At 46.1% G+C, this 13394-nt stretch overlaps 2 protein-coding genes across 2 annotated transcripts; both read right to left on the bottom strand.

Annotated features, from left to right (window-relative positions):
- Positions 1–4125: 4125 nt before the first annotated feature.
- On the bottom strand, positions 4126–5094 carry LOC137561227 (uncharacterized; the record flags this gene model as incomplete). The annotated part of the gene is made up of 1 exon (XM_068272493.1): positions 4126–5094. A coding segment is annotated over one exon (969 nt), but the record flags the coding sequence as incomplete, so codon positions are not given.
- A 1500-nt stretch (positions 5095–6594) lies between these two features.
- Positions 6595–7533, bottom strand: LOC137544186 (olfactory receptor 5A2-like). Its single transcript, XM_068265248.1, has one exon. The coding sequence runs from the start codon at positions 7531–7533 to the stop codon at positions 6595–6597; it is 939 nt and encodes a 312-aa protein (XP_068121349.1).
- Between the last annotated feature and the right edge of the window lie 5861 nt (positions 7534–13394).

Below are 13394 nucleotides of genomic sequence, written 5' to 3'. Positions count from 1 at the left end.
CCTTTTGAGCGAGTCCTTCCAGGGGGTGGTTAGGGCTCTGCCTCCCAGCAGCCGTCGCGTGCGGCAGCTGAACGGCTTGCTGGCACGGGCCATGTGCTCCCAACTCCTGCCGTACACGCTCGTGCAGGAGGGGAGCGACATTCGTGCGCTGCTTGCTTGCGCAGCCCCAGACTGGCAGCTCCCCAGCAGACACTTTTTCTCCCGCAAGGCCATTCCTGCACTGCACCGCTTTGTGATGGCCAATGTGGAGCGAGGGCTGGAGCACGCGGTTGGTGAAAGGGTCCACGTCACCATGGACTCCTGGAGCAGCCGCTTCGGGACAGGCCGCTACCTGTCCTTCACTGTCCACTGGGTCAGCTTGGTGGAAGGGGGTGAGGATGGGAGAGCAGCAGCGGGCACAGCAGCAGCAGCAACACAGTGGAACTGCAGCAGGTTCCTCCGATCCTCTGCCATCCTCCGGCACACCTGGCCAAACCCCCCGCCTCAGCAGCAGCGTGAAGGCCCGCCACTGCCAAGCGCTGCTGCACTTGGTCAGCCTTGGGAAGACCAAGCTGACGGCAACCCATGTGTTGGCCAAACTCCAGGAGCAGGAGAGGATTTGGCTGACCCCCAGAGGCCTCAGAGTCGGAGAGGTGGTGGCCGACAATGGGGCCAATCTGGTTGCCGCAATAGACAGGGGAAACCTGACCCACATCCCCTGTCTTGCCCACGTGCTGAACCTGGTAGTGCAGAAGTTCTTGCGCACCTACCAGGGGATGGGCGAACTGCTGGAAACGGCAAGGAACGTTGTGCGTCACTTCCGGCGCTCGGCTGCAGCCTGTGCGAGCCTGGAAGACGTGCAAAAGGAGCTGGATCTGCCACGCCATCGGCTGATCCTTGACGTTCCGACTCGCTGGAACTCCACCCTGGCGATGTTGGAGTGTCTGGTTGAACAGAAGCACGCTGTCAACCAGTACCTTGCCCTGGCCACTGTTTCCGCCGCTCAGAGAAGGGACAAGACCAGCAACATCCCGTCCATCGTCCCCGATGATGACTGGAGGCACATGCAGCAGGTGTGCTTAGTGCTGGCTCCCTTTCTGCAGGCCACTAACATGGTGAGCAGGGACCATGCTATGGTCTGCGAGTGGGTGCCCCTGGTTTGTCTGCTGAACAGGGCCCTCGATGCTTTGCTGGAACAGGGAGCGGCAGCCTTGGACCAGCAGGAGCGGCAAGCAGCTGCACAGTCCACCTCTGAGGGGGAGGAGGAGGAGGACTTGGTGGAGGTCCCTGACCTTGCTGCTGATGAGGGGGAGCAGCACAGTGCAGCTGAGTTGGTGCGGGGGTGGAGAGAGGATGAGGCTGACGAGGCAGAGGAGGAGGATGAGGACAGCAGCACTGCCGTCGATGTGCCAGCAGACGTGGCCCGCCTCTTCCCAATGGCAGCGCACATGCTGACGTGCCTGCGCAGAGACCCCAGGGTGATCCAGATGAAGCAGAGGGAGGACATCTGGATCAGCATGATGTTGGACCCACGCCTCAAGGGGAAGTTGAGCCAGTTCCTGCCGCCTGCAGGAGGAGACCCAGCGCAACAAATAAGGAGCTTGCAGCAGGCCCTTGTTGAGCGCTTGGAGGAAGCCTTCCCCCAGCCTTCCACCCCCACTGTCCAGCAGCCAGCACAGAGGCAGCAGCAGGTGCCTGCATCCAGCAGCAAGCGCCCCACAGACCTGCTGTCTCTCAGCCACGAGCTCTACAGGACTGTAGAGGCTCCGGCAGCAGTGACTAGAGAGGAGGTGCATGCAGCAGCATCCTCCACCGGTCACAGCCAGCACCTGACCCGCATGGTGGCTGACTACATGGGGTCCTACAGCGGGTTTGACAGCGATGCCCCTGTTGATCCCATGGAGTATTGGGTCAAGCGCCTGGAGATCTGGAGCGAGCTGGCGCAGTACGCCCTGGAAGTGCTGTCCTGCCCCCCTTCCAGCGTGCTGTCCGAGCGCTGCTTCAGTGCAGCTGGTGGTGTGGTCACCGAGAAACGCTCACGTCTGTCTCACAAGTCTGTGGACAGACTGACGTTTCTCAAGATGAACCAGGCGTGGGTGGAAGGCGAGTTCCTGGCCCCTGTTGTCGGCGAGAGGGGGACATGAACTGGCTAAGAACCATCGTTAATGTGCCTTACCACCCTTTACCACCTCCTGGCTCCTGCTCACTAAGCCAGCCTGGTTCACTTTGACTATTACGTCGCCTGCAGCCACACATTTTACACCTACAGTGGGCTGCTGTGTACTGCCCTTCTGCTGTCTGTCTGTGTTTCCCACTGCCAGGGTACACAGATTTACCTTCTGCTGCCACTCTGCCACCAGCTATTACGTCAAACAATAGCTATATATCTGTGTAATTTGTTTTACAAACAAAACCAAAAAACCATAAAAAAAAAAAAAAAAGGTTTAATTTTTCTGAGGTGCCCGGGTTGAAAACTGTGTTGTCCCAGTTGTGTATTGGACACGATGTGGGCTGCACGACCGCTGTCTGGGACCTCCTGTTGTGTTCATTTACGGCCTGGTATCACCGCTAGGTACCAGGGCTATTATGTCACGCTGCCTGCCTGCTGCCACACTCACACTACTCCTCCATTCCTCCTGCTGATGCTGCTGTCTGTCTGTGTTTCCCAACGCCAGGGTACACAGATTTAACTTCTGCTGCCACTCTGCCACCAGCTATTACGTCAAAAAATAGCTATATCTGTGTAATTGGTTGTAAAACCAAAACTACAAAACCATAAAAAAAAAAAAGGTTTAATTTTTCTGAGGTGCCCGGGTTGAAAACTGTGTTGTCCCAGTTGTGTATTGGACACAATGTGGGCTACACAACCGCTGTCTGGGACCTCCTGCCTGCTGTGTTTATTTACAGCCCTGGTATCACCGCTAGGTACCAGGGCTATTATGTCACGCTGCCTGCCTGCTGCCACACTCACACTACTCCTCCATTCCTCCTGCTGATGCTGCTGTCTGTCTGTGTTTCCCAACGCCAGGGTACACAGATTTACCTTCTGCTGCCACTCTGCCACCAGCTATTACGTCAAACAATAGCTGCTCACATTACTCCTCCATTCCTCCTGCTGCTGCTGCTGCTGTCTGTCTGTCTGTGTTTCCCAACGCCAGGGTACACAGATTTACCTTCTGCTGCCACTCTGCCACCAGCTATTACGTCAAAAAATAGCTATATCTGTCTGTGTAATTTGTTGTAAAAACAAAACTACAAAACCATAAAAAAAAAAAAAGGTTTAATTTTTCTGAGGTGCCCGGGTTGAAAACTGTGTTGTCCCAGTTGTGTATTGGACACAATGTGGGCTACACGACCGCTGTCTGGGACCTCCTGCCTGCTGTGTTTATTTACAGCCCTGGTATCACCGCTAGGTACCAGGGCTATTATGTCACGCTGCCTGCCTGCTGCCACACTCACACTACTCCTCCATTCCTCCTGCTGATGCTGCTGTCTGTCTGTGTTTCCCAACGCCAGGGTACACAGATTTACCTTCTGCTGCCACTCTGCCACCAGCTATTACGTCAAACAATAGCTGCTCACATTACTCCTCCATTCCTCCTGCTGCTGCTGCTGCTGTCTGTCTGTCTGTGTTTCCCAACGCCAGGGTACACAGATTTAACTTTCTGCTGCCACTCTGCCACCAGCTATTACGTCAAAAAATAGCTATATCTGTCTGTGTAATTTGTTGTAAAAACAAAACTACAAAACCATAAAAAAAAAAAAGGTTTAATTTTTCTGAGGTGCCCGGGTTGAAAACTGTGTTGTCCCAGTTGTGTATTGGACACAATGTGGGCTGCACGACCGCTGTCTGGGACCTCCTGCCTGCTGTGTTTATTTACAGCCCTGGTATCACCGCTAGGTACCAGGGCTATTATGTCACGCTGCCTGCCTCATTGACTGCCTGCTGCCACACACTCATCCTCCTCCTCCTGCTGCTGAATTTACCTCCTGCTGTCTGTGTTTCCACTGCCAGGGAGCACATACAATGGCGCTTCCAACATGCGTGCGCCACCAGCTATTTGTTACGCTCAAAAATAGCTGCATTTCTTTAAAAAAAAAAAATTTGAAAAGAGAAATAAGTGAAGAAGAAGACGATATAGAAGAAGATGAAGAAGATGAAGAAGAAGAAGATGAAGAAGAAGAAGAAGAAGATGAAGAAGAAGAAGAAGAAGAAGAAGGAGAAGAAGATGAAGATGAAGAAGAAGAAGATGAAGAAGAAGAAGATGAAGAAGATGAAGAAGATGAAGAAGATGAAGAAGAAGAAGATGAAGAAGAAGAAGATGAAGAAGAAGAAGATGAAGATGATGAAGAAGAAGAAGATGAAGAAGAAGATGAAGATGATGAAGAAGAAGAAGATGAAGAAGATGAAGAAGATGAAGATGAAGAAGATGAAGAAGATGAAGAAGAAGAAGATGATGAAGAAGAAGAAGAAGATGAAGAAGAAGATGAAGAAGATGAAGAAGAAGAAGAAGAAGATGAAGAAGATGAAGATGATGAAGAAGATGAAGAAGAAGAAGATGAAGATGATGAAGAAGAAGAAGATGAAGAAGAAGATGAAGATGATGAAGAAGAAGAAGATGAAGAAGATGAAGAAGATGAAGATGAAGAAGATGAAGAATGTGAAGAAGAAGAAGATGATGAAGAAGAAGAAGAAGATGAAGAAGAAGATGAAGAAGATGAAGAAGATGAAGAAGAAGAAGAAGATGAAGAAGTTGAAGATGACAAAGATGAAGAAGAAGAAGAAGAAGAAGAAGATGAAGAAGATGAAGAAGAAGAAGAAGAAGATGAAGAAGTTGAAGATGAAGAAGATGATGAAGAAGAAGAAGATGAAGAAGATGAAGAAGATGAAGAAGAAGATGAAGAAGATGAAGAAGAAGATGAAGAAGAAGATGAAGAAGATGAAGAAAAAGAAGATGAAGAAGAAGAAGATGATGATGAAGAAGATGAAGAAGAAGAAGAAGAAGACAATATAAAAGAAGAAGAAGATATAGAAGAAGATATAGAAGAAGAAGATATAGAAGAAGAAGATATAGAAGAAGAAGAAGAAGAAGAAGATATAGAAGATAAAGAAGAAGAAGAAGAAGTATATACAGTACTGAACACATTTCTGGACACAACTTCTCTTTTCAACTTTTTTTTTTTAAAGGAACATCCCCACATAATCACTTGCTGTTGTTACTTGGAAAAAAAGAGGTTTCTTGCATCATTCACCCTCAAAACAAGTGTTGGAAGCTATTTAAGGCCATTTCGAATAGTCAGCTCGAATAATGAGCTCGAATACCGACTCGAATAGTGAGCTCGAATTCCGAGGTCGAATCGAATAGTAAAAATTATTCGACTCGAATATTCGACTGATCTCGAATAATTTACTATTCGAATTCGACCTAACTCGAATTTTGAAAAGGGGTATTTGAGCACCACTGCTTCTGCCACATGGAAGGCAAGCATGAAGCCTTCCACCACATGGAAAGCAAGCATGAATGCCTTCTGACACATGGAAGGACAGCATTAAGCCTTCTGCCACATGGAAGGCAAGCAAGAAGACTTCTACCACATAGAAGGCAAGCATGAAGACTTCTGCCACATGGAAGGACAGCATGAAGCCTTCTGTCACATGGAAGGCAAGCATGAAGACTTCTGCCACATGGAAGGCAAACATGAAGGCCTTCTGCCACATTGAAGGCTAGCATGAAGCCTTATGCCACATAGAAGGCAAACAGGAAGACCTCTGCCACATGGAAGGCAAGCATGAAAACTTCTGCCACATGGAAGGCAAGCATGAAGCCTTCTGTACCATGGAACACAAGCATGAATGCCTTCTGCCACATGGAAGAAATGCATGAATCCTTCTGCCCCATGGAAGGCATTCATGAAGACTTCTGCCGCATGGAAGGCAATCATGAAGCCTACTGCCACATGGAAGGCAAGCATGAAGCCTTCTGCCACATGGAAGGCAAGCATGAAGACTTCTACCACATAGAAGGCAAGCATGAAGACTTCTGCCACATGGAAGGACAGCATGAAGCCTTCTGTCACATGGAAGGCAAACATGAAGGCCTTCTGCCACATGGAAGGCAAGCATGAAAACTTCTGCCACATGGAAGGCAAGCATGAAGCCTTCTGCACCATGGAACACAAGCATGAATGCCTTCTGCCACATGGAAGAAATGCATGAATCCTTCTGCCACATGGAAGGCAATCATGAAGACTTCGGCCGCATGGAAGGCAATCATGAAGCCTACTGCCACATGGAAGGCAATCATGAAGCCTTCTGCCACATGGAAGGCAAGCATGAAGACATCTGCCACATGGAAGGCATGCATAAGGTCTTCTGCCACATGAAAGGCAAGCATCAAGACATCGGCCATATGGAAGACAAACATGTACCCTCCTGCCACATGGAAGGCAAACATGAAGACTTCTGCCACATGGAAGGCAAGCATATAGACTTCCGCCACATGGAAACAGCAGTTGGTGAACAACCTTCATACAGCTTTAATGCTGACTACAAGAATAGTAGTAAAACCTTCTGTTGAGCAGCAACAAGTACTGCCAATGAAAGCCAGTAAAATTTCAAAAAGTTCTGTCCACTTTCTTCACCTTTGACAAGACCACCACTCGAAACTCTCTACTTCTGAAGCAATAGATTATGGGATTCACCAACGGAGACCAGAAGAAATATGCAAAAGTGAACGTTTTTCCAACTTGCGATGTCACTACACTCGCTGGCAATGAGTAGACAGTAAGAACAATACAGAAGAGCAGAGAAAAAGCAATAAGGTGGGAGCTGCAGGTGGAGAAGGTCTTCTTCCTGCCAGAGGCTGAGGAGATCTTCAGGACTGCATGAATGATGAAAATGTATGGGACTAGGACACTGAGGGCTATGCTCCACATTATAAACACGACCATTACAGAAGAAAGCAGACGAATGTACGTCGTATCGGAGGAGCTCAAGTCCAAGAATGGGGCAAAATCACAGTAGAAATGGTCAATTGTGCTCTGGCTACAAAATTGTAGCTGCCCCTCCAATATGGCTAATACACCTGAGCATATGACTGAAAAAGTACCCAGGGCAATAATTACCCGAAGATAAACTCTGTTACTTACAAGAGAGGAATAATGTAATGGATGACAAACAGCCAAGTATCGGTCGTACGACATGACAACGTAGTGGAATGAAGTGGTGTCACCTGCAATTCCAAATACTTGTAGCTGTACAATGCAGCCAGTGACGGTGAAGGTCGGTCTCTCGGAAATAATATCATTCAGTAATTTTGGAACCACATTGGTGACATATAGTACTTCCCACAATGACATGCTCTGTATGATGAAGAACATTGGGGCCTTGAGATTTACACTGCTGTGAATGATGTACATGATCAACAGGTTTTCACAGCAAATGACAAGGTAACAAGCCAGACACAGAACAAACATGGGAATCCTGAAACTCTGGAAAGGTTTCAATCCCACCAGTAGGATCTCTGTGATGGCTGTGCAGTTCTCCAGGTGCATCATCTGTAGAGGAGAGAGTCACTCATCAGTAAATCTGAACATGGACATGGTCAGCAGAGATGTGTGGGGAGAGTGGAGTATTTCCTCTCTCAAAAGGCAAACAACATTCTGCTGAGTGCTTTTGAGGCTGTCAGGACAAATGGTCTATGGTCCACATTTAGTGTACGTGTCTCATAGTCTCACATTTTTGGATTACCCTTCAGTCTACCTTGACACGGGATCTCTCTATTCGAATCCGTAAAGACTCTAAAGTCTCTCTCTTAGGCATAAAACCAGCAAAACTACAAAATCCACATCACAGACTCTTACAATTCATCCTAGTAGCAGCGAAAACTTACATTGCCCCTCAGTGGCTCAAACCCACACTCTCACTTACTGCTTTAAACTCCCGCAGAGAACATAAAATGTTATGTACTTAACGCAGGAAGAAGTGAAGGCAAGACTAAATAAATTAAAAATAGACAAGGCACCTGGCCCGGATGGCATGCATCCTCGGGTCCTAAGGGAATTAAGTTCAGTTATAGATAAACTCCTTTATCTTATCTTTTGTGACTCTCTTGCAACTGGCCGAGTCCCAGTGGATTGTCGTACAGCCCACGTTTTCCCATTATTTAAGAAGGGCAAAAAATCAGATCCAGGAAATTATAGACCTGTAAGCTTAACATCAGTTGTATGCAAATTATTTGAGGGGTTACTAAGAGATACTATACATGACTTCATAGTAGAAAATAATCTTATTTCTCAGCATCAACATGGGTTTACTAAAGACAGGTCCTGTTTGACTAACATGCTCAGCTTTTATGAGGTAGTGAATGCTAATATGGATATTGGGAATGCTGTAGATGTGATATACTTGGACTTTGCAAAGGCCTTCGACACTGTTCCCCACAAAAGTCTGGTGCAAAAGTTGAGGATGCAAGGACTGGGGAAGAGTCTGGATAGGGAACTGGCTAATGGACAGAAAACAAATAGTTGTGGTCAATGGATCGTACTCAAAATGGGAGACTGTTAGCAGTGGGGTCCCACAGGGGTCTGTTCTGGGTCCAGTGCTCTTCAATTTATTTATTAATGACCTAGTAGATGCAGTAGTGAGCAATGTTGCTATTTTTGCAGATGATACAAAATTGTGCAGAATCATCAACTCTCAGGAAGATAGTGTCATATTGCAACAGGATCTGGATAGGATGGCTATATGGGCACATACATGGCAGATGAATTTCAATGTTGAAAAATGTAAAGTCATGCATTTTGGTCATACCAATGGTCTAGCACAGGCATGGGCAAACTTGGCCTTCCAGCTGTTAAGGAACTACAAGTCCCACAATGCATTTGCCTTTATGAGTCATGATTGTGGCTGTAAGACTCCTGCAAATTGCAATGCATTGTGGGACTTGTAGTTCCTTAACAGCTGGAGGGCCAAGTTTGCCCATGCCTGGTCTAGCACCATACAAAATAAATGGGATACAGTTGGGGACATCAAACTTGGAGAAGGACTTAGGAGTAGAGTTGAGCTGAAATTTTCGTAATTTCGCATTACTATAATTACGCATGCGAAATTTGCGATTACGATGCGAAATTAGCGTAGCGAAATTGCCATTAAAATCGTAATTGAAAATACCGTAAGCGTAATTGTCAACGCGAAATTTCACGTTTCGTTCATGCCGTAATTTCGCATTAAACGCTACCGTAATTTCGCGTTAAACCGTAATGCTCCGTATAATATAAAAAAGCCGCCGACTTTAAGGGTTAATAGCAAAGCCCCCTTAAATGCTAAGAGCCTCAAATTTGGAGAATATATTAAGGAGATCAGGAGGAATAAGAGGAAAAAATTTTTTTCAAAAAGACCTTATAGTTTTTGAGAAAATCGATGTTAAAGTTTCAAAGTAAAAATGTATACATTTAAAAACCCGCCGACTTTAACGGTTAATAGCAAAGCCTGCTTAAAGTTTAGGAACACCAAATTCCTAGGGTATATTAAGGGGATCAGTGGGAATAAGAGGAAAAAAAATTTTTTCAAAAAGACCTTATAGTTTTCGAGAAAATCGATTTTTAAGTTTCAAGGGCAAAAATGTCTTTTAAATGCGGAAAATGTCAGTTTTTTTTGTACAGGTAATAATAGTGTATTATTTTCATAGATTCCCCCAAGTGGGAATAGTTTTACTTACTTCGTTCTGAGTGTGGGAAATATAAAAAAAAAACGACGTGGGGTCCCCCCTCCCAGACCTCTTTAACCCCTTGTCCCCCATGCAGGCTGGGATAGCCAGAATGCGGAGCACCGGCCGCGTGGGGCTCCGCACCCTGACTATACCAGCCCGCATGGTCCATGGATTGGGGGGTCTCGGAAGGGGAGGGGCAGCCAAGCTTTCCCCTCCCCCTCCGAGCCCTTGTCCAATCCAAGGACAAGGGGCTCTTCTCCACCTCCGATGGGCGGTGGAGGTGGAGGCCGCGATTTCCTGGGTGGGGGGTTCATGGTGGAATCTGGGAGTCCCCTTTAAAAAGGGGTCCCCCAGATGCCCACCCCCCCTCCCAGGAGAAATGAGTATAGAGGTACTTGTACCCCTTACCCATTTCCTTTAAGAGTTAAAAGTAAATAAACACACAAACACATAGAAAAAGTATTTTAATTGAACAAAAAACATAACCACGAAAAAAGTCCTTTAATATTCTTAATTAACCATTAATACTTACCTGTCCCTTTAAATAAATGATCCCACGCAATATCCTCGGAAATGTTCTATCAGTTACAATGTAACAAAGTTATTACAATGTAACAACTTTGTTACATTGTAACTACGCCGCACCCGACGTCACTCACCGCCGCCGCCGCCGCCGCGTCTGCGCTGCAGGACCCGACAGAGCTCTGAGCTATAGCTCAGAGCTCTCGAAAGCATCTTTGTATTTGGGCTCCAAGGAGCCCCATTGGTCCTTAGCAGACCAATGGGGTTCCTTCTGATTTGAAGGAACCCCATTGGTCTGCTAAGGACCAATGGGGCTCCTTGGAGCCCAAATACAAAGATGCTTCTCAGAGCTCTGAGCTATATAGCTCAGAGCTCTGTCGGGTCCGTGCAGGACGCTAAGTCCCCGCCGGCTCCGCTGCCCTCCCCGCCTCTCCCACATGTCACCCACATGTCACCCACATGTGGGTGACATGTTGGTGACAGATGTGGGCGGGGTGGACAGCGGGAGCTGCGGGGACTTAGCGTCCTGCACGGACGCGTATGCGGCGGCTGAGCGGCGAGTGGCGTCGGGTGCGGCGTAGTTACAATGTAACAAAGTTGTTACATTGTAATAACTTTGTTACATTGTAACTGATAGAACATTTCCGAGGATATTGCGAGGGATCATTTATTTAAAGGGACAGGTAAGTATTAATGGTTAATTAAGAATATTAAAGGACTTTTTTCGTGGTTATGTTTTTTGTTCAATTAAAATACTTTTTCTAAGTGTCTGTGTGTTTATTTACTTTAACTCTTAAAGGAAATGGGTATGGGGTACAAGTACCTCTATACTCATTTCTCCTGGGAGGGGGGGTGGGCATCTGGGGGACCCCTTTTTAAAGGGGACTCCCAGATTCCACCATGAACCTCCCCCCCAGGAAATCGCGGCCTCCACCTCCACCGCCCATCGGAGGTGGAGAAGAGCCCCTTGTCCTTGGATTGGACAAGGGCTCGGAGGGGGACTGGAAAGCTTGGCTGCCCCTCCCCTTCCGAGACCCCCCAATCCATGGACCATGCGGGCTGGTATAGTCAGGGTGCGGAGCCCCACGCGGCCGGTGCTCCGCATTCTGGCTATCCCAGCCTGCATGGGGGACAAGGGGTTAAAGAGGTCTGGGAGGGGGGACCCCACGTCGTTTTTTTTTTATATTTCCCACACTCAGAACGAAGTAAGTAAAACTCTTCCCACTTGGGGGAATCTATGAAAATAATACACTATTGTTACCTGTGCAAAAAAAACTGACATTTTCCGCATTTAAAAGACATTTTCGCCCTTGAAACTTAAAAATCGATTTTCTCAAAAACTATAAGGTCTTTTTGAAAAAAAATTTTTTCCTCTTATTCCCACTGATCCCCTTAATATACCCTGGGAATTTGGTGTTCCTAAACTTTAAGCAGGCTTTGCTATTAACCGTTAAAGTCGGCGGGTTTTTAAATGTTTACATTTTTCCTTTGAAACTTTAACATCGATTTTCTCAAAAACTATAAGGTCTTTTTGAAAAAAAAATGTTTCCTCTTATTCCTCCTGATCTCCTTAATATATTCTCCAAATTTGAGGCTCTTAGCATTTAAGGGGCTTTGCTATTAACCCTTAAAGTCGGCGGCTTTTTTATATTATACGGAGCGTTACGGTTTAACGCGAAATTACGGTAGCGTTTAATGTGAAATTACGGCATGATACAACTATAATGCGAAAATTACGCGAAAATTACGCTTACGCGAAATTTCGCGAAATCCTTCTTCATTACGATTATGTACTTACGGCCATAATCATAATTACACTAATTACGCGAAATTTCGCAAAATCGTAATTAGGTCATTACGCTCATCTCTACTTAGGAGTACTCATCGACAACAAGTTAAATAATCGTACTCAATGCCAAGCCGCTGCAGCTAAAGCTAACAAAATTTTGGGATGCATTTAAAGGGAAATAAAAACTCGAGATGCTAGCATAATATTGCCCCTGTTTAACTCTCTAGTAAGGCCACATCTGGAATATGGAATTCAGTTCTGGGCACCACATTACAAAAAAGATATTGCAGTTTTAGAGCAGGTGCAGAGACGAGCAACAAAATTGATACGTGGGATGGAAGGTCTCGCTTACCAAGAAAGGTTAGATAAACTGGGTTTATTTAGTCTAGAGAAAAGACGCCTTAGAGGAGATCTAATTAACATGTATAAATACATCAGAGGGCAATATAATACCTTGGCGGATGAGCTTTTTGTCCCTAGGCCTTCTCAAAGGACTAGAGGACATGATCTGCACATGGAGGAAAAACGTTTTAGCCATTTATTTAGGAAAGGGTTCTTTACAGTAAGAGTGATTAAGATGTGGAATGCATTGCCACAGGAAGTAGTTATGGCAAACTCTATACCTGCATTTAAAGGGGGCTTAGATGCTTTCCTTGCGTTGAAAGACATCCATGGCTACAATTACTAGGTAATGCCTAATGATGTTGATCCAGGGATTTGATCTGATTGCCATCTGGAGTCAGGAAGGAATTTTTCCCTTTAGGGGCTAATTGGACCATGCCTTGTAAGGGTTTTTTCGCCTTCCTCTGGATCAACAGGGATATGTGAGGGAGCAGGCTGGTGTTGTACTTTGTACTCTGGTTGAACTCGATGGACGTATGTCTTTTTTCAACCAAAATAACTATGTAACTATGTGAACACATCAATGCACTAATCCAGGACAAAATGACTACATTTTTTTACAATTTGGAAACCCTGGAATGATTTTAGATGGGTTGGGTCTTCACTCTATACTACAAGCTTAATTCTGGTGCATTTATTTATTTATTCCTGCTACCCTCATAACAGAGGCGGAGCTAGAGATTATGGGCCCCATACCAGAATTGTGATGGGGCCATCAGACCTACGTACTCAAGAGCAATGCCACCTGTCCTTATGCTATGGGGTATAAGTTGACTGGCCAATGTACATTCCTATGTAATGTACACTGTAAACAGTCTATGGGCACTGAGATAAAGTCAGAGTGTGGAGGAAAAAAAAGAGGAAAATAAAAAGTGAACATATTACCGATTGGGCCCCCTTTGCTCCAAGGCCCCATAGCAGTTGCCATGGCTGCTATGGCTATTGCCTCATAATGGTCTCAACTTACCACTTGCCTATAGCTTGAGTTGCTC

This window comes from Hyperolius riggenbachi, chromosome 1 (assembly GCF_040937935.1).
Source record: "Hyperolius riggenbachi isolate aHypRig1 chromosome 1, aHypRig1.pri, whole genome shotgun sequence".
NCBI classification, from domain to species: Eukaryota; Metazoa; Chordata; class Amphibia; order Anura; family Hyperoliidae; genus Hyperolius; species Hyperolius riggenbachi.
Note: the sequence above shows the minus strand (reverse complement) of the source record. Positions and strands in the feature narration are given on the sequence as shown.